Raw genomic sequence first — 22,091 nt, 5'->3', positions numbered from 1 at the left:
GCAGCCCTAATCGTCCTCTTCTCTGGGTCCCTTGCCGGCACTTCAAGCCCCTCCCTCCAGCCAAGTGACCCCACAGCAAGCAGATTGCTCTTGAACAGCTGCCCTGTGGGTCCATTCACACACAGACCTGCATCTCGGCCTGCCCCCTCCCTCTCCTCATTGGCTCACTGGCTGAGATTGACAGCAGTGGGCTCCAATGGCTCCCATTTCTGTCTCAGCCAATGAGAAGGGAGGGTCCCTGAAGAGCCGAGGTTCTCGTGCACATTGCTGAATCGTGATGGGGTTCAGGTAAGTATTGGGGGGATTGCTGCACACAGAAGGTTTTTTTACCTTCATGCATAGAGTGCCTTAAGCCTTTACAACCACTTTTAATTGTTTACAATGGATAGGAAAAAAAATCAACTCAAACTAAAACTTTCCATTAAAGATTCTACAGAGGAAATTCTGTGTAAATATAAAGTGCCCAGTGTCGGTTTGTAGAAAGGTTTGGTGCTGCGTAATGTACAGTAGTGATGGTCATCTCCATCTAGCAGCCAACGTGCACAAAGCTTAGTTCAATGTTCTCCCACCAGAGTACACACACGAGAAACCTCCAGAAACCTGTAAGGGGGCCCCCAAGGTTTTCGACTAGGGGCCACTACAGAGTTTAATCCAGCATTGCCAATGGAACACAAACACCAAAAATAAACTTCCCTACTCCAATCCAAAAGTTAAAGTGGTTCTAAAGGCATTTTCTTTTCCCTAAAATAACAAACATGTCATACGTACCTGCTCTTTATAATGCTTTTGCACAGAGTGGCCCTCTCCGGTACTGTCCAATCCTTCTCTTCTCCATCTGTCCCCATAGCAAGCCTCTTGCTATAGGGCCAGACATGTGGGCTTGTTCCCTAGGCAAGCTGTGTGCATCTATTGACACACACATCACTGCTTACCCCCACTTACAGCTCAATGGCTCTCGCTGCTGCCTGTCAGTCTCTGTGTGAAGAGGGAGAGAGGAGAGAAGACTGCAGCCGGGCATAGCCCTGGATTGATGCAGGAGTCAGGTGTTTAAATGGGGAGGGGAGCACAGCAATGTCCTAAAATGTTTTTTTTTACCTTAATACAGGGAATGCATCAAGGTAAAAAAAAAAAAACATTTTAGCTTTACAACCACTTTAGAGTTTTTGGCTTTTCAGAAACTTTAAATATATAAGGCTGTATGGTATGTACAGTGCCATGTCCCATCCGTTTTATTTTGTGTTGGTTTAGGCAACAGTGTCCGTTCTCTGCCGTAACCCGCTGAGCCGTGAATTCAGGAGCAGCGTCTGTTTTCATACTCCAGGTTGGGGCAGCACTATGCAGATGAGACGCCTTCAGGGAGAGCCTGATATGTGCAGCTGAATGCATTCAAGCAAGAGGCTGGCTATATGTGATGATGACCTCCTTTACATAGAGCCAGACTGAACTTTACCGCACTCCCCCCCCCCCCCCAGCGAGATAAAGGCCAGATCATTGCGCTCTGTTACACATTGCCATAGCTGCTGTAGTAGGATTCTTCCAGGGTCTTATAAAAAAAGAAGATTCCTGCCAAGAGCGGGTTTTATGTCCACATGTCCCCCCTCCCCCACATCATACAGATGGAGGATCCAGTTTACACAGAGCTGTACTGGACAATTACAATCATGACATTATGGGAACTTTTCCTTTTCATGCCTGAGACCTATTCATGTATAATAAATCTAATCAGATGATGTAGCAGGGGGTGATGAGTGTGAATGATTATGGAGAGTTACAATTTGAACTATTTCAATAAAAGCTTTTTTTTTAGACTGTATACAGGTGAAACTCGAAAAATTAGAATATCGTGCAAAAGTTAATTTATTTCAGTAATGCAACTTAAAAGGTGAAACTAATATATGAGATAGACTCATTACATGGAAAGCAAGATAGTTCAAGCCGGGATTTGTCATAATTGTGATGATTATGGCTTACAGCTCATGAAAACTCCAAATCCACAATCTCAGAAAATGAGAATATTGTGAAAAGGTGCAATATTCTCGGCTCAAAGTGTCCCACTCTAATCAGCTAATTAAGCCATAACACCTGCAAAGGGTTCCTGAGCCTTTAAATGGTCTCTCAGTCCCGTTCAGTAGGAATCACAATCATGGGAAAGACTGCTGACCTGACAGTTGTGCAGAAAACCATCATTGACACCCTCCATAAGGAGGGAAAGCCTCAAAAGGTAATTGCAAAAGAAGTTGGATGTTCCCAAAGTGCTGTATCAAAGCACATTAATAGAATGTTATGTGGAAGGGAAAAGTGTGGAAGAAAAAGGTGCACAAGCAGCAGGGATGACCGCAGCCTGGAGAGGATTGTCAGGAAAAGGCCATTCAAAAGTGTTGGGGACTTTCACAAGGAGTGGACTGAGGCTGGAGTCAGTGCATCAAGAGCCACCACACACAGACGGATCCTGGAAATGGGCTTCAAATGTCGTATTCCTCTTGTCAAGTCGCTCCTGAACAATAAACAACGTCAGAAGCGTCTTACCTGGGCTAAAGAAAAACAGACCTGCTCTGTTGCTCAGTGGTCCAAAATCCTCTTTTCTGGTGAGAGCAACTTTTGCATCTCATTTGGAAACCAAGGACCCAGAGTATGGAGGAAGAATGGAGAGGCACACACTGCAAGATGCTTGAAGTCCAGTGTGAAGTTTCCACAGTCTGTGTTGATTTGGGGAGCCATGTCATCTGCTGGTGTTGTTCACTGTGCTTCATTAAGTCCAGGGTCAACGCAGCCGTCTACCAGGAGATGTTGGAGCACTTCATGCTTCCTTCCACAGACGAGCTTTATGGGGATGCTGACTTCATTTTCCAGCAGGATTTGGCACCTGCCCACACTGCCAAAAGCACCAAAACCTGGTTCAATGACCGTGGGATTACTGTGCTTGATTGGCCAGCAAACTCGCCTGACCTGAACCCCATAGAGAATCTATGGGGCATTGCCAAGAGAAAGATGAGAGACATGAGACCGAACAATGCAGAAGAGCTGAAGGCCGCTATTGAAACATCCTGGTCTTCCATAACACCTCAGCAGTGCCACAGGCTGCTAGCTTCCATGCCACGCCGCATTGAGGCAGTAATTGCTGCAAAAGGGGCCCAAACCAAGTACTGAGTACATATGCATGCTTATGTACAGGTCCAATATTGTTCTATGTACAATCCTTGTTTTATTGATTGCATGTAATATTCTAATTTTCTGAGATTGTGGATTTGGGGTTTTCATGAGCTGTAAGCCATAATCATCACAATTATGACAAATCACGGCTTGAACTATCTCGCTTTGCATGTAATGAGTCTATCTCATATATTAGTTTCACCTTTTAAGTTGCATTACTGAAATAAATGAATTTTTGCACGATATTCTAATTTTTCGAGTTTCACCTGTATAACAACTTTTTTTTTTAGGCTGCATTCATATCTTTGCGATGCAACATTGTATGTTAATTATGTAAATATTTATACACTTTGCATTAGGGTGGGCTGCCCAACACAAATCTCACACTGAAGATTTGCATGCATCGCACCAAAACCATGGTACTTTGATAATGCGCTCCCACACATTGGCAAGGTGCGTTGGGCTGCCATGAAGAATGAATGGCACCGCAGTGCACCAAGTTTCAACATGTTTTTGTGTGTAAATCATGCACATTCCCACATTGCAGAGATGTGGACCCTTAAAGTATATATGAACCCTCACCTTGTAAAACAACCCACTCAGTTTAAGATAGATATTAAAGGGAAAACATGTGTGTATATATATTTAAAAATATTCTAAATACCTTTTTTCCTTCTTTATAAGCTGCATAAAAATCCTAGAGAGCTGGGAGAGGAGAGACAGCAGCTCACTGGTGTTCCCAGTATATGGATGTTTGAGAAAGGAGGGCGGACGTGTCAGCAGAAGTCGAATCATTGGAGAAGATCAGGCTGATTTCCCAGTTCAGCCAGAAAACTGACCATGCTGTGCTCTCATGCCTAGCATGGTCGGTTTTTTATAGGAAAGCAGAGAGACTGGCAGGAACACCAGGGATTTCACACAAAGGAAGCTTACAAAGTGAATAGAATACAGTACACGGTACAGCAGGCACATATCAGGAATATGAAATGGTGGGGTAATATACTTTTTTGGGAGTTTTTAAACCAGAAATCTTGGCAGGTTTTTTTTTTTTTTTAAACCGGCATTTAGTACAATTATTCATATTGTAAAAAAAAAATTATTGTATTTTTTAATATAAAGCTAGTATACACACCTGAATATATCTGAATATTAACCTTCTATTATTTCCAACAATGCTGCACTCAAAGTGAGAGACAGAGGACCACCACTGTGGGTCAAACCGGAGATCTTCTGCTTTGCTCAGTGCTGTCAGTCTGACACTGTGAATGTGTTTATGGGAGGGGAAAGAACAAGGATGACCTTATCAGTGTGCTGCTTCTCCTTCATTGTCCAGTCAACAGTCGGGGGTGGCTCCTTGCCTTAGGCTTGCCATACATGGATCAGTTTTTATTCGATCGGTCAGCAAGCTGATTGGAAAAAACTGAAAGAATTCCCTCATCCACACAAGCAAGGTGGTTGGAAGAATCTTCCCCATTGTGCTATTATATTCTGAAGGTGGGGGCTCAGAATACACTGAGGAACACTGCAGCCGCTGATTGAGTGGCTTGTAACTGCAGTGGCCTGCTGAACCTGCTGAATTTCGATCCATCTATGGTCACCTTAACCACTTGACAACCGGGCCATAGCCGAATGATGGCTACAGCGTGGTTGTCCAGCTCTGGGAGGGTGTCATATGATGTCCACCTGGCGTTGTCTGTGATTGCTGTGTCCTACGGACACAGCTGATCACATGACAAGGTAAAAGGCCAATCACAGCGGTCTTTCACCACGGTATCAGCTGTGTCCAATGACACAGCCAATCACAAAGTAAATACAGTTGCCGGTTATTGGCAGAACTTTCCTCACGCTGTCATAGCACGAGGAAAGTACTGCTGATAACCGGTAAGTGTCACAGAGGACATCTGCACTGATAATCAGTGCTCTGATTATCAGTGCAGCCCCAAAAGTGCCCAGCAATGGCGCCCAGTAGTGCTGCCCATCAGTGCCACCAGTCAGCGCTGCATATCAGTGCAGAATCATCAATTCCCACCAGTGTTGCCTCATCAGTGCAGCCTATCAGTGCCCATCTGTGTTGCCTATCAGTGCCGCCTCATCAACGCAATCGGTGAAGGAGAAAATGTACCTGTTTGCTAAATTTTATAATAGAAACAAAGAAAAACAGGGTTTTTTTTAATTTTTTGTACTTTTTTCGTTTATAGTGCAAAAATTAAAAAACCCAGTGGCAATTAAATACCACCAAAAGAAAGCTCTATTTGTGTGAAAAAAAAGATACAAATTTGATGTGGGTACAGTGTTGCATGACCGCGCAATTGTCATTCAAAGCGCAACAGCGCTGAAAGCTGAAAATTGGCCTGGGCAGGAAGGGAGTAAAAGTGCCTGGTAGGCAAGTGGTTAAGGCAGAAATTGTGTTACTGGCTGGATCACAAGAGTGGAAAGAAATAAAACTAATGCAACCAGCAATCAAAGGTCAATTTTCCAACAAGCCTGTTCCAGAGAAGTCTGAAACAGGGATGGCCATAGATGGTTCAGTCGGTCTCTGCTGAACTGGGGAAATTTTGATCCATCTATGGCCTGCTTAAGATGTATTGCCTAACTGCAGGATCGAAAAATAAGGCGTGTGATAACATGCTCCCCTCACTGCACGCTGTATTTTCTCCCACGTGCTCATATGCCAGTAAAGGGTTTACAAACTGGCGGGAAGAACCAATGCGTGTGGCAGGGGAACATTTACTCAACCCACTTGGAAGGGTTGACTACATGCAGCAGCAAAGGACTTGTGAAGCATCAATATTTCCAGACAAGGGTCACTGAAAATGTAAGTGTAGATGATCCTCCTTTATGGGCTGATGTTTTTTTTTTTAATAGGCGATCCTGTGGTGACAAGATCACAGTAAAGAGCAACTATGGGCAGAGGCGTCCCTAGGGTTGCTGTCACCCGGTGCGGTAACACGTGGTGTCACCCCTCCAGAGAGGAAGGAGTGGTGCCGGTGTAGTGGTAAAATAAGTATCCCGGACCTGAGAAGATATGTATTCCCTGAAGCAACTGCGCATGTGCCGGTCTCAGGTTGAAGAAGCCGATCTCCGACTTTAGCACAGAGCTGCCACAGTTAACCTCTTCCATACCGCGCACTTTTACCCCCTTCCTGCCAAGGACAATTTTCAGGTTTTAGCGCTTTCACACTTTGAATGACAATTGCGCGGTCATACAACATTGTACTTTTTTGCTAAATTAACAAAAAAAGACCGAAAATTTTGAAAAAAAAACACGTTTTTCTTTGTTTCTGTTATAAAAGTTTGCAAATAAATAATTGTTCTTCATAAATTTAGGCCAAGATGTATTCTGCTACATGTCTTTGGTGAAAATAACCCAAATTAGGATGTATTTTTTAGTTTGTAGGAAAGTTATAGAGTTCACAAACTATGGTATAGATCTGAATATTGATCAATCCTGAAGTACTGACAGTCAATCTAATTTCTTGAGGTCCAAGAATGTCAGAACAGTACAGATATCCCCCAAATGACCCCTTTATGCAGAGTAGACAGTCCAACGTACTTCATAAGAAGCATGGTGAGTTTTTGAAGTTGTATTTTTTCGTCATAATTTTTCGGAAAATGAAGAAATAAAAAAAATTATTTTCACTGTTTTTTTTACATACTGTCACCAGTGCAGTACAGCATCATCATATAACTGGCATGGCGGTGATCAGGGACACTGACTGGTGACACTATGAAAAAAAAAAATTATAATTTTTTTTATTTTTAATTTTTTATTAAATTTTTTTCTTTTTTTTATAATTTGTTTTTCATATTTCACTATGACCAAAGTAGTACAATGTTACCATAGTAACATTGTACTACTTTGGGGAAGTGATCAGTATTTTTTTTTTTACACAATTTGCTTATAGCAAAGAATTACTTTGCTATAAGCAAGCATTTACCTGAATTACATCAATTCATTCAGGGTTTTTTTTTGTGCTTAGCTGTGATTTGGCCACAGCTAATCACGTGACACAGCTGGGCTGTGATTGGCCCAGCTTGTGCATGTGATCGTTGTGACCATTCACTGCTAGACACAATAGTTTACAATGGATGGCATGAATGAAGCCATCCATTGTATACAACTGTCATGTGACCTGCTGTGATTGGTCACAGCAGGTCACATGGTAACGGCAACGGGGCCGGTACTCATGTCTGTCATCGGCCGTGTCCGAGGTACACGGCTGGTGACAGATAGCGCCACTGCACAGCTCTGCAGACTCGCAAACTGCGCATGCCCGAAAGGACGCCATATGGCATCCACCCGGAAAGGTGAGGGTTTTTGCTGGCCGCGGGAAGAGGTTAACCCCTTACAGGCTGCAAACAGCTGAAGCTGATCCCGTGGATCAGTATGGGTTGCACGATCAGTTTATAGGTTCAACCTGTATGGGGTTAACGGATCTTGCAACCCATAGTGATCCATGGGATCAGCTTCAGCAGTTTGCAGCCTGTGAGGGGTTAACTGTGGCAGCTCTATGCTAAAGTTGGAGATCAGCGATCGGCTTCTTCGACCTGAAACCGGCACATGCAGATACATATCTTTACGGGTCCGGGATACTCATTTTACCGCTACACTGGGGGCAGCTGTCACTGTGCTGGGAATCCGGGATCACCCCAATAACTGACCAGGACCTTCACAGAGCCCAGAAGCTCTGCTGGCATCCTGCTCCTGATAGTGTCACCCGGGGTGGCCCGCACCCCCCTAGGGATGCCACTGACTATAGGTTCCATTTACACCTTTGCTTCCGGTTAATGTTTTCCCTTCCTGCACCCCAGATGTTTGTGTGCTCCACTTGGTTTAGTGAGGACATTTGTAAAATGAGGATAATTTGACCAAAGGCACTGCTGATGTCAGCCGCGTGGCAGCCAGAACAATAGGGCATAGATAATTGGAATAATTATAGAGCGCGCATGTTCATCAGCGAAGTTACAAATAGCACGGCTGTTTTGATGCTGTATGTGCCTATGTGGGGGAGATGCGAAATGTAAAGATAGCACAAAAATAAACTGATCCCGGCCATCATTCATTTTTATTTCCTTAACGCACTGCAGCATGACTTATCTTCCCAGGAAGCTGGTGAGATTATGACGACGAATGGAAAATGAAGAAGTGTGTGGTTTATATACAGGGACCTTCTTAGTCCTTGTAAATGAAAGGGGGCAGAAAGGTTTCTTAGGGGCCAATCACATCTATGTGTTGTAATGCACATCAATGCATGCACATAGGTTAGCCATTGTATAAACAGGCTAGATCACATCTTTGTGATGCCTTGAAATGTTATTAATATTATGATTATTTTTAATATGCAGGATTTCTATAACACCAGTTTGCGCAGTTCTTTACAACATGAGTGCAGACAATACAGTTACAATACAGGAGGAATCAGAGGACCCTGCTTGTACTGATTCATCCACATGCATTAAAGAGCCAATTGATGGTGATGGGATTGCATGAAAATGCTTGGTTATTAATAACGCACATAAAAAATGTATTAAATCGCTTACAGAAAGGTGTGAATCCAGCCTAAGGGATTTTGCTCCTTACTCGATAGCATCGCATAGCTGTAGATTTGTCATCCACAAAGTCATGCTGCAACCCTGGATGTCTTTTGTTTTTTTTCTCCCACCATTTATACAGTCTACAGACTGCAGTGTGTGAAGATCCCAGGAGGTCAGCAGTTTCTAAGATTCTGCAAACATTCCCTCTGGCACTTAGTGTTGCTTAAAGCTGAATTTTGGGAATTACAAAAAAAAAAACACTCTTACAATAGGCCTCCCCCTGCATTGCAAGGGTTAAATTCTTGTTAATTCTAGGGGTAGAGCAGTGCTCCCCAACCTCATTTTCAGTACCCCCAACAAGCTATCTTGGTCTCATTCACATGGGCGTACCCATCCGTACAGTGAGATGCAGTGTAGCTAATAGAGAGAAGGAGCAGTGGAGCTAAGAGAGAGAAGGAGCAGTGGAGCTAATAAAGAGAAGGAGCAGTGTAGCTAATAGAGAGAAGGAGCAGTGTAGCTAAGAGAGAGAAGGACCAGTGTAGCTAACAGAGAGAAGGAGCAGTGTAGCTAGGAGAGAGAAGGAGCAGTGTAGCTAGGAGAGAGAAGGAGCAGTGTAGCTAATAGAGAGAAGGAGCAGTGTAGCTAACAGAGAGAAGGAGCAGTGTAGCTAATAGAGAGAAGGAGCAGTGTAGCTAATAGAGAGAAGGAGCAGTGTAGCTAAGAGAGAGAAGGAGCAGTGTAGCTAACAGAGAGAAGGAGCAGTGTAGCTAATAGAGAGAAGCAGCAGTGTAGCTAAGAGAGAAGGAGCAGTGTAGCTAATAGAGAGAAGGAGCAGTGTAGCTAAGAGAGAAGGAGCAGTGTAGCTAATAGAGAGAAGGAGCAGTGTAGCTAAGAGAGAAGGAGCAGTGTAGCTAGGAGAGAGAAGGAGCAGTGTAGCTAATAGAGAGAAGGAGCAGTGTAGCTAAGAGAGAGAAGGAGCAGTGTAGCTAACAGAGAGAAGGAGCAGTGTAGCTAACAGAGAGAAGGAGCAGTGTAGCTAAGAGAGAGAAGGAGCAGTGTAGCTGCTCTTTTGCACAGCACTGGATGGAGATGCGACTCAGGTAAGTATTGGGATGGGAGGGGGAGCTGATCATGGAAGGTCTTTTACGTTAATGCAGAGAATGCGTGAAGGTAAACAACCTTTAGCTTTTACAACCACTTTAAAGCACTTGTGCTAGATGAAGGAAATCCTGAAGGCATGACCTGTTGCATGTACTTAACGCCTGAACCACTGGGGTAGAGGAATGGGTTGTAATACTCACCCTATTCCTCAGTGTGGCAGACGTTCTCCACATTGGGTGACCAATTCCCAAAGTCTCTTCTCTTTGGTGCTCTGGCCAGTGGTTGTACTCTGACGCCATGACACATAATGCAGTTCCAGTCATCCCGCATTGTATGTGAGAACGTCGAGGACCCACTTGCAGAGCAGAGAGGAGATTGTCGGAAGCCTGCTCAAACAAAGTAATAGGTCAGTACTGAAGTCATATTGGTGAAGTCATATCAACAAAGCACGTTGGACAGAACTAAACAGGTGACACCATCATGTTGGGGCGTGACTCCCAATCCACTTAAATCCTGGGTTCACATATATGCAGTGCAGTATATCTCATGTGATTGGAAAGGAATTGCACCACATTCCTGTGCAAATCACATGCAATTTGTGTGCGGTGCGATTGGAGCCATACATTTTGTATGGCTCTAATCGCACCGCACCCACACCAAAAAGGTGCGGGACCCTTTTTTTGGTCCGTGCTAGAATCGGATCGCATGGGTATTCACACATATGTGATCCGATTCTGCACATCGCACCACATTTTTAACATACACACCTACAGCAGTTCACATGAACGGGGTGCGATTCTGATGCGGTGTGGAATTTGCACAGAAAATGCTGCAAATTCCGCACCGCATCAGTATGAACGAGGACTGAGACTGATCCAGAGTGTGTGAGTTGACAAAATGGGAACAAGGTTTGTTGAGCGCGCACACTGTTTATTCATAATGCTGTGTACACTTTTTAAATGTGAGTTTAGGTTTGTGGATGATTTTAAGGCCTCATTCACATAGGTGTACTTAAAGTGTTACTAAACCCCGGACCCTGCATTCACTATATCAGGTCTCCCACAGTACACAGAACACGGAAATGCAATTATTTTAGTAAATACAAACTGTTAAATACCTTTTTGTTCAGCATTTAGAATAGTCTTGTGACTTCTATCAGTGTTCAGCAGAGCATTGGTAAAGCTTGCAGCAGGAGTTTTCATTCTCCCCTGATTGTCCCATGAGGCTATAGGACCCTTGACCCTCTGTATGGACAGTGCTGATTGGTCCAATGCTGATCACATGCACGCTCCCAAGGAAAAAAAAACCTAAAGCAGTACACACTAAACTGAGCATGTGCAGCTAGCCCCCAAGGCTCTGTTCTATCAGCAGATGGATTGGGGATAGTAGAAGAAGAGGAGGATCAGAGAAGACAGGGTTAAACATCTTTTTTACACAATGCAGAGGATTAACCCCTAAGGCTCCACAGTGAGTATAACAAACATGCTTTACTGCATATACAGACTGATTTTACTGTTGTGGGTTTAGTAACACTCGCGTGCATTTGTGCAAAGGGCTAACTTTGTCTGCACAGGTTGCACACAGCCAAATTTGACATCTGTGCAGGTGCAAGTATGTGTCACTGAAAACAGACAGTGAACATTCGGGGACAAGCCCCCGCACCTGCACATCTGTCAAATTGGGCCCAGCAGCTGTTTCCATGCAGCCGCTGCATCCCAATAGACATGCTCAGGACTGCCTACACGTGGATGCATGGAACATCTGTGCAGGCGAAAGCGGCCTTTCGCACAGATGTCTGCTTAATTATGTGAATGAGGCCTACTGATTTTTTTTACAGTAAAAGGGGTAATGTACTATTAGATGGCCATTTTGTATTGCGTATATCTCTGCATTGATGGAGCGAGTGTGAGAGATGTGTATACAGCGGGATTGCCCTGGATTCGGAATGCATTAAGTGCCATATGACCTTTATAATCTGAGGTCCAACTTGGTGAGTGCGCCTTTCTGATGGTGGGGGAGCTTTGTCACAAAGGGTGCTTTCATTTGGTGAGACTCACTTTGGTGGATGACGATTTTGGTGACGTTTCATTTTTGGTGATGTTTCGTTTTTGGTGACATTTCGTTTCACAATGACAAGTCACATGAATTACATTTGGGACGTTGGGTTCTTGCTTTTATTGTACACGTTTGGTATTCACATGCACTGGTCTACATATGTTTATATATTTCCTTATGTGTAGATATTGTAATTTGGAGTACTGCGTACGGCTGATTTAATTTAATTCACATATTTTCGGTATAGATAGCCTGGTAGTGAGGATATAGTATACGTTAAATATCTCCTGTGTACAGTACTGTATATCCTTACAAATCATACAGAGACACTGGTAAGGATATTTTCACCAAGCTGATCTCTTGTAGACCTTTATCTATAAGAATGATGGAATAGACCAGGAGTCTCCAAACATTTCAGTAAGGTCAGTATCACAATGTGTTGCTGCAGTTTGGCCGCAGCACGGATGCAGCGCAGTGTACCTATAGTTTTTGTGTGAGTTACCCAGAGTTTTCCATTGACGTCTATTGGATCGTGTGTTTTTGGTGCGTTTTCTGAAAGCACACCAAAGATGTAGCATGCAGGATTTTTGGTGCATTTTCAGCAAATGTACAAAAAACAAGCAATCTAATAGAAATATATGGGAATCAACAGGTAACCCACACAAAAAACACGGGTACGCTGAGACACCCATATTGCGGCCACACCGCAGCGCGGCAATGTGAGATTGCCCTAAGAGGGCCACAATGCATATTGTGCAAATATTTGTGGGCCTAAAAAATGTCTTTCACAGTCCCCGCTTATATCAGGGTCTCTATCAACATTCCCCCTTATGTCCAGGTCCTTATCAGAGTTCCCCATAGAGTCTCCATCAGGGTCCCCTTTACTTCAGGGTCCTCCTTACATCAGTGTCCCCATCAGAGTCCTTGTTACAAAAGGCTTCCCATCAGAGTTCTTACACTAGAGTCCCCATCAGAGTCCTCATTAACCGCTTAAGGACCGCCCTATAGCAGATATACTGCTACAGGACGGCACCTGTGCACAGAATCACGTATTTATACATCATTCTGCATTTCCGGGTAGGGGGCGTGCACGCTCCCTAAACGCGCTGCCATTTGCGGCTGTAGATGTCAATCACCGGGTCCCAGCCGGTAGTTACCTGCCTGCGCCCGGTGATTACTGAAACGGGGAGGAAGATTGTTTTGTTTATAAACAATCTTCCTCCCTGTCAGCTCTAGCACACTGCTCGGGATGGCTGTGCACAGCACAACCATCCCGATCAGTGTGCTTATAGTGGAGAACACACCTTCCGTCCCCTAGTAAAACTCTCCCAGCAAACAGTTAACCCTTTGATCGCCCCTCACATTAACCCCTTCCAGCCCAGTGTCATTAGTACAGTGTCAGTGCTTTTTTTAGCACTGATCACTGTATTGGTGTCACTGGGGTGTCAGTGACACCAAATTAGTTCCCCCCCAGTGTCAGAATGTCCGCCGCAGTCCTGCTAAAAGTCACTGATCGCCACCGTTAGTGGAAAAAAAATCCCATTATCTATACCGTCATTTGTAAATGCTATAGCTTTTATGTAAACCAATTAATTTCCACGTATTGGGATTTTTTTTAGCAAAGACATAGAATGTAGCAGAATACATTTTGGTCTAAATTTATGACAAAATTAGATTTTTTTTATTTTTTTTACTGGACATGTTTAACAGCAAAAAGTCCAAAATATTGTTCTTTTTCTCAAATTGTCGGTCTTTTTTTGCTTATAGCGCAAAAAATAAAAAATGCACAGGCGATCAAATACTACCAAAAGAAAGCTCAATTTGTGGGGAAAAAGGACGTAAATTTCATTTGGGTGCAGTGTTGCATGACTGCGCAATTGTCAGTTAAAAGATCGCAGCGCCATAACACATAAAATGGCCTGGTCATGAAGGGGGTAAATCCTCAGGAGGGCAAGTGGTTAAATCAGGGTCCCCATCAGAGTCTTTTTTACATCATGGCCTTGATCAGAGTCTCCCCTTACTTTGGGTTCCCCATCCGAGTCCTTCCATCTGGACCCCATCAGAGTACTCCTTACATCAGGGCCCCCATCAGAGTGACAGAAAGATGAGCTCATTATTCTCTGCCTCTCCTTGAACTGTCCAATTACAGACTGAAGGAGGGAAAAGACCTGCAAGTGTTAACTAACAGCAGAAAAAAAAACACCTGGGGCTGTGCTCTGGGGCAGAGCTGTGTTAATCTTGGAACTGGATAGACACATATATAAACCCTTGGGTAAGTACTACATCACCATTATCTAGCTGTATTTAGCTGTTTGCCTGGAATTCATCTTTACCCTTTTAGGTATTACTGGCTAAGTTCTGTTTTGCCAATCTGAACTCGTTTCATATAGAACATAGGGCAGAACATCTGTATACAGTATCCCTGCAGTGGTGAGAACTTGAGTTGTATTTGATCTTGTCTAACAGGTACGATGCTGGTAAGGACGGCTTCATAGATCTGATGGAGCTGAAGCTGATGATGGAGAAGCTTGGAGCGCCGCAAACCCACCTGGGCCTTAAGGACATGATTAAAGAAGTAGATGAAGACTTTGATGGAAAACTGAGCTTCAGGGAGGTGAGTCAGAGGTCTTGAGTCTTCGTAAGTACTAGACTAGAATGAAGAGCAGGTTTTACTAGAATGTCACATTACAAGTCACTGAGGCTTTTATTACTGCCGTTATATGCTGTGAAATATAAACGACTGGGAGATGTCTTTACTGGAAGGCGGATGACATCAGTTCCAACATCTAACATATAAAACAGTAATACTGATACAATCCATTATAGAGGGTCACTCTACCCACAATGTGATCTTTAGTGACATAAGGAACCTGGTGGGCTGAGTCAGCCCTGTCTTCTTTTATGTCTAGGATAATCCCAACAGTGACATCTGGATGACTTCATTCCCAACTTTGTCCCTGTCCACCTGGGGATTGTTGGTGTTCCCACCCATTGTGTATTTTTATAGTTACCATAATATAGAGAATAAAACACCCAAAGCGGGAGCCCTTTATAATGATCACAGCAGGTGTGCAGACCCAGGAACTCAGCATAGAGATGTCAGTTGTCTTAGCTTTCTGCCATCTGAATCACAGATTTGAAGTATTCATTTTGGATGGACTGACCAACTGGGGTTTGTTGATACTACTACGTGCAGTGACCAGGGGCGGACTGACCATTTGGAAACTTGGGCACTGCCTGAGGGGCCGGGGTCAGTAGGGGGCCCCATGAGATGCCCCTGGTACCTTTTTTATAGGCTTTTTTGAGTTTGGGCAAGGACACAGGGGCCCCATGATCCCCTATTGCCCGGGGGCCCCATGATTGTCAGTCCACCCCTGGCGGTGACCTGTGTTTTCTTGCACTAGATAAATTCAGGTCACCACTAAAGCACACAGAAAACAATTGGCATCTATGTGCCCTGTTTACACAGCAATGCATTTTGCAATGCAACGCAATATTGTCCGCATTTTTTCCACACTGCACTGGATGGCACCACATGTCACCACACAGCAGGGTAACATGGATGAATGTCACTATGGGGATATAGGAGGGGTTAAATTCAAAATCATCCAGTAGTAATATCGGTTACCATATGATCGCTGACTCACCCATAAAAAACATAAGTAAAAATTGGTGGGTGTGGTCACCGAAACTCATACTCGATACATGTACATAGGGAGAAGAGTTCCCCAAAAAATTTAAATCAAAAACAAATTCTCCTGCGCTCTAGGACCCAGACAGGTGGCGAATGGATGGAACCAGACCTGGAAAAATCAACCACCAATGCATGTAGGGTTGTGCGGCTCCAAACAAGGCTGGGGAAGCCCGACCAATACTGCAGAACGAAATGAAAACGAGAAGCGCACCAACCTTGCGCATTACCTCAATAACCAAAATGTATTAATTATAAAAATATACTCACAAACAGCGAATAAAATCAGGCATGTAAGTCCTCAAAGGGACTTGAAGACAGCGAGAATCCCATCAAGGGGATGGATATTCAGTACAGCTGACGCGTTTCAAAGGGTGTACACCTGTGCCTTCCACTTGCATGAAAATACCAGAATCACCCAAAACTATAGATTCTACAGATTTTTTGTATAAGTTTTTTTTTTTTTAAAGTTGACCTCAATGGACAAAAATGTTTTTGTAGTCTAATTATGATACAGTGAGCATCTTAGACAACCCTATTAGAATGAATACACATTTATTGTATCTAATAGCTTCTAATACACCATAGGGCAGGTGGAATGTTGAATAATCTCTAGTTAATGAAACATTCCCAACATTCCACTGTGTCAGGCGTGTTCCTGTGTGCTCTAAATCAATGAAGTGTTTGTTACTATTGTAATCTTTTATATTGTACTATACACTGCTTCTTGTGTAGGTGTACCAGGTACAAAAATGGTTAATATCACAGACCAAATTCAAGGTCATCTGTGTAGCCATAAAGGTGACCATATAAAGCTTGATTACAGGCAAATATGTGCATTGTGAGATGTGCTATGTAGGCGTGCCTGCCCTAGGTCGTGACAGGTGCTTCCAACTGTTAAAAAATGATCAAAAATGAATTGTGTTTCTTAATTAAAAATTAGATATGTATTATATTGAGCCTTACAGAGTATATCGTCACTTCAGAAAGTACGTACGTGGTCATAAATACATTAAAGTGTTAGCTCACATTTGCAGAAAATATGCAAAGGTGAACGAACACCGTATATCCTCCCCAACCCCTGCCACTTCCTTGTAGCCCCTGTACTTACCTGTGTGGATGAAGAGCTGTCAGTGCCCATTTGGTGATGCAGTAGTCTGGGGATCTGAAATCCCTGCTCTTTTCCACTTCTTTCTGTAAGGCTTCTGGGGATCAGAGCATTTCAGTTGGCCAAATTGTCATGTACCCCACACTGACCAACTGGATGTGCTCTAAACCATCTCAAAATCCCTGCAGAACTCCAGTACTTTCCTCCACAATAGCAAAATTGCATCAAAAGCACCCACATTTTCACAACATTATGGGGAAGTGAATACTCTCAATTTGGCTGATCATTATAATGGCCAGGCAACTGGCATTTTCACAATGTCAGCCTCAATATTTATTATGACACTTGCAAAATATGATAAATCGTTCTCTGTGGGAAGTATAGAGGTTGCATAATCTACCATCTGCTTTTAAAGACTTCTGCGTGCTACGATAATACAGGAATCCTCGGAGCACAAAGGACAAGCCTAATGCTATGGAAGGTTTCTAGTCTGATGGCTGAAAGTGAACTGACAAGGTCAGAATTTGCTGCTGTTGGTTTGAGTCAGCAGAGGTTTTTCTGCTCAAAAGCCAGATTGTACGTTATTCCAATCCCCTGCCAGCACTGCATGGAATCATCTGTTCGGGAGTCACGAGAGAATTCAGACACTGCTGTCATTGGTTGTCAGCGGGGAGGAAGAATGCCATCCCATTCAGCCCACTGATAGCGTTTTTTCCCTGGATGTCATATGATCAATGGGAATCACTAATATCATGTACATACTGAATAGTAGAAGTGTATAGGTGTTTATATACAAATAGAGCTGCTTTTGTGTTTTTTTCACACCTGGTTAATAAAATCATTTTAGGCCTAATGATTACATTAGACAAGGCAACAAATCTGTGTGTTTGGCAGCTGGAAAATAAATGTGAAATATATATACCGTAATTGAAACTCTAATCAAATCTGAATAAGTTGATGCACAATTGATGTGTGTGTGGCCAGCATCAGACTTTACAAATCTAATGTGCCATCCCTCTGTATTCTGAATATCGGCCCAGGCTTTTTATTATGTAATCTCTGCACTTTGATGCTGTGTGTTTGATTAGTAGGTCGCTCCGTCAGTATATCACCAGGCAGCGAATATTTTAATAAGTCTTACTCCTTTCTCTCTCTTCTCTTTGAAGTTTCTTTTAATTTTCCGCAAAGCCGCTGCAGGGGAGCTGGAGGAAGACAGCGGGTTGCATGCTCTCGCCCGACTTTCAGAAATTGATGTCTCCATCGAGGGAGTAAAAGGAGCCAAAAGCTTTTTTGAAGCAAAGGTAAGCAGCATTTACATACAGACTCTATTATAGGCATATCCTTAACCACTTGAAACCTTCAGGATTTTTTTTTTCTTTTTTCTTTTGGCAATGTCTTGGATCTGTGCATTAAACCTTTTAGCTCTTGTAGTCTTCCTGAATATATTAAACTACATTTTGTTAGGACAGATGGGGCTTTAAAGAGCAATTTTGGTCCCGTTGTAAAAAATGTAATATTGTAACCTCTGACTTTAAAAAACAATCCACTTTCCAGCCCAGGAGTCCAGCACTGTCTTCACTGGAGTCAGGCTACAGATCTGCCGCCATCTGTGGGATGTGGGAGTTGGCTGTGACTTCATGATGTTTCACAGTCAGCTCCCCACTGCGCATGTGCGAGATCACCTGGCACTTTCAGTTTGGTCCCACAGTCTCCTGGGATGTGTGACATGTCCCAGGAGGTTGCGGGCAGGCAGAGAGCAGGCAAGCTTACGTAATTTCACCTAGGTGAGAATTGTGGAAGTGGGAGTGTGAACCTGTCACAAAAAGTTACTTGGACCCAGAAAAAAAATAAGTAACCACCAATTTTGTTACAGTGGGGGGGAATGAGCAAACTTTTCACTTTTAAGTGAAGGTCCACTTTAAATTGGTAGCAAATTTGGATGCATTTTCCTGTAATTTTTACCAACACAAGATTTACATATTTTGCACACCTCTGTATATTTACCCCAAACTATATTTCAAAGTGAACACATATGCTTTAGAAGAGTGTTATTCTCCTTTCAACCCAACACATCAGGGGAAAAATATTTTTTTGGACATTGTTAACATAATATTAAATTGGTTACCTTCCCTTACATTTTATGAAATAAAACCTTCTGCAAGCAGCCCCCCCCCCCCCCCCGTTATACTTACATGAGCCTAATTTCGATCCAGCACTGTGCACGAGAGCAGCAGCACTCCCAGCTCTCTCTCTTCTAATTGGACAGAGAGACAGCAATGGGAGCCATTGGCATACCCAATGAGGAAAGAGTACGGGGGGGGGGGGTGGAACAGGGCTGGACCATGCTATGTGTGTCAATGAACTCATTACCAGCTTGGAAGTGAAGGGGGAGGAGCCAAGAGTTCAGGCGGGGGACCAGAAAAGAGGAGGAGTATTGGGGCTGCTCTGTGCTATTGACTCCTGCTGCTGTCAATCATACCCAATGAGGAAAGAGTATGGGAAGGGAGGGGGACAGGGCTGGACCATGCTATGTGTGTCAATGAACGCACTGCCAGCTTGGGAGTGAAGGGTGAGGAGCCATGAGTTCAGGCGGGGACCAGAAAAGAGGAGGAGGATCAGGGCTGCTCTGTGCAAAACCATTACAGAACAGGTAAGTATAACATGTTTGTTATTTTACAAAAAGTTTATGTTTGGAATCACTTTAAGATAAGCTGAAGTTGGACTGAGGAGGGCAGAAGCAGCACAACACTGACTTTATCCCAGGTTTGCAATCGCTAAAAGTTCAAAAGACAGAGCCAACAAAACTAACTGGACGTATCCAGAATACCAGTGGATTATGGAAAAATATGCTTGCTATAGACAACACAGAAACCTTTTGCCACCCCGGCAATGCATATGTGCAACAGCAAAGATAGCTGGCTTTAACGCCCACACAAATACACAGCTGTCAATCTCTAACCATGATCAGGAGCTGGTGGTGCGAGCTCCCGATCATGTTGTGACCCCTGCCTTTCTAACCAACTTATGACAAAGGACCGGCCAGTCTCGCACAATGCTATCACTTACATAACAATGCCACTCTCAGTTGCACCCTGCACAAAGATTTTCCAGCTTGCAAGACCACAATCTATGTGCCAGCAGCCTGAAAGCGATTGTCACTGAGTTAAGTTAACTAAGCAATTAACTCTTTAAGCTACTACCACTGCCTTTTGACTGAGGAGGAAGAAACTCATAATCTTATCAGTAACAACTATGATTTTAGAATAAACGTCTGCAACACGTACTGTCACCACAGACAGGTATGTTCAGGGATTTGTAATACAGTAGCACTCTTTAAGAGACGAGGATTCTTTTGTTTGCATTAAAAGCCTTAGGGACAGTTTTAACATTTTTCAATATAGGGTTTAATACTGAAAAGGTCAAAATGGTGCAAATAAAATATTTCCAGAAAAAAGGTGTTATAACAAAACCCATAGAGCAACAGAGAATTAAAAAGGAGTTGAAAAGGAAGAATGCTTGCGGAGTTCTTGGTTTTAGCAGAGTTCAGTCAATAAGCAAGGTGTTATCGGCTTTCATAACTTGACAGATGTTCCTTTGCTGATGGTAAAACAAGAGCTTGACACTAGGTCCTGCCATTCCCATTTTTCTGTGGTATCAAAGGGGCAGTGACAGAGTCCATCTGACCAGTCTTTCTGTGTAAGGGGTGGGTGCTGGGAGGTCACCAAGTTTACGACCAAGTCCCAAATACAATATTTATACCAATTTTAATATCTTCCACTATGTACAGGTTGCATTCTGGAAACTGGTAGATTATTGTTCAGCATTTGTATTTCATGCCCAGAGATACCAAACACAGAGTTTTTTGAATGGGTCTGTCACCCAGGAGATAGGAGACTGCTTTTTCTCTATTTGTATGTGCTAGCTTAGTCATGCATGACCTTCATTTGTTCGTTATGATATTCCCCATTCAAATATATACTTAATTTTAATGTGTCTTGGTCCTGTTGGATTTTGTTAAGTTATAAAACTGTTTTACAATTGATCAGAGGGAAGTGTTAATCTGTAGAGTTTTTTATAGTCTGTAGAAACAAGCATCTTGCCAGGTCTCAATTAGCAGTTTACAGCTTTGAAAAAGGCCTATGTGCTGGTATCTGCTGTCCCTAAGTTGAGATCACAAGGCCCTGGCATCAGTTAACAGTTTGTGTGTTGTATAAACTGAAGGACGGAGGGGCAAAAAGGTCAGTGGGCTATGCCTTCTTAAGACAAGATGGCTTAGGAGATTTGTGACATGACAAAATGGCTGCAACACACACAGCTATTCTCATGCCCAGTACGCATGACCATTACACATGTGACGATCAATCATAGTGGTCATGTGATTAGGAAAGTCTAACCCACTTAAAGGAATGCCAGGGCTGGGCAAGAAAGGATTAAGAGAATTAATTGAATGCATCTCTTCTGTATTTGTTGTCTGGGAAGTGGCAAGGCCTGGCGTACCCTGCAGACCCCACCTGATCTCCTAAACAGGCGCCATCCCTCTAAAATTGTGCATTTTCCAAACTTCCAGGTACAGGCCATTAATCATGGCAGCCGATTCGAGCAAGAGATCAAAGCAGAGCAGGAAGAAAAAAAGAGACAAGCAGAAGAAAAAGAACAGAGGAAAGCTGCTTTCAAGGAGCTACAGTCTGCCTTCAAGCCATAAACAGAGCTCAATATTTTCATAGCATGCACAGAGATAGAGATATATATATATATATATAAATATATATGTAAAGAGAGAGCAAGGGGCTCCATCTTCAACTGCATCTGTTGTTGGACTACAGCTCCCAGCTCAACAGGCCAAGGGCTGAACAAACTGTAGTTCATCAATAAACGAGGAGTCAAGATGAGACCCACCTGCTAAAAATTATCTGCAAAAAATATATATATTAAAAATCTCTAATTTATTGCTTATGGTTGGACGGACCAATAAAGTTTATCATTTTATTAGTGATTTCCATCTTTTTTATTTTTAACTCCGTTGCAGACGCCGTTATTTTTTTACATCATTATAACGCTGTTTTTTTGTGAACTGTGTAAATAATAAAAGTCTACCAGCTCTATTATAAGGTGTACTTGGTATCTTCTGATAATGGCATTGTAAACCACGCTTGCTTTGCTTTAACGGAAACTTTTCATGTCCAAAATCGGCAGGCTGCTATTGGTAACCTCTCCTGATAATGCTGCTTGCCTGGCCATCATGCTGTTGTTTTGGCTTTACTGCTCTTTGATTTGCTGACTTGGACCAAGTAAAGAGATGAGAAATTCTGATTTCAACCAGCTGCATACTCAAAGTGGTTGTAAAGGCTAAGGTTTTTTATCTTAATCAGGGCCGTCTTTAACACAGGGCAAAAGGGGCAGCTGCCCAATGGTTTGTTTTCAGCCTTCTGCCACCTCCTGCACTGCTCACCT

General features: G+C 43.1%; 1 protein-coding gene across 1 annotated transcript in view; it reads left to right on the top strand.

Annotated features, from left to right (window-relative positions):
• EFHD2 (EF-hand domain family member D2) overlaps positions 1-21,742 on the top strand; it is a 30,033-nt gene extending 8,291 nt beyond the window's left edge. The window contains exons 2-4 of the mRNA XM_089688887.1: positions 14,308-14,455; positions 17,807-17,941; positions 21,208-21,742. Of these exons, the coding sequence (XP_089545013.1) occupies positions 14,308-14,455; positions 17,807-17,941; positions 21,208-21,342 (418 nt within the window). The 3' untranslated portion in view covers positions 21,343-21,742. The remainder of the gene's footprint in view (positions 1-14,307; positions 14,456-17,806; positions 17,942-21,207) is intronic.
• Positions 21,743-22,091: the final 349 nt, after the last annotated feature.

Source organism: Staurois parvus, unplaced genomic scaffold (assembly GCF_062004578.1).
Source record: "Staurois parvus isolate SC_StPar_1 unplaced genomic scaffold, SC_StPar_1.0 ptg000458l, whole genome shotgun sequence".
Taxonomy (NCBI): domain Eukaryota; kingdom Metazoa; phylum Chordata; class Amphibia; order Anura; family Ranidae; genus Staurois; species Staurois parvus.
This window is presented reverse-complemented; position numbering and strand designations above follow the sequence as displayed.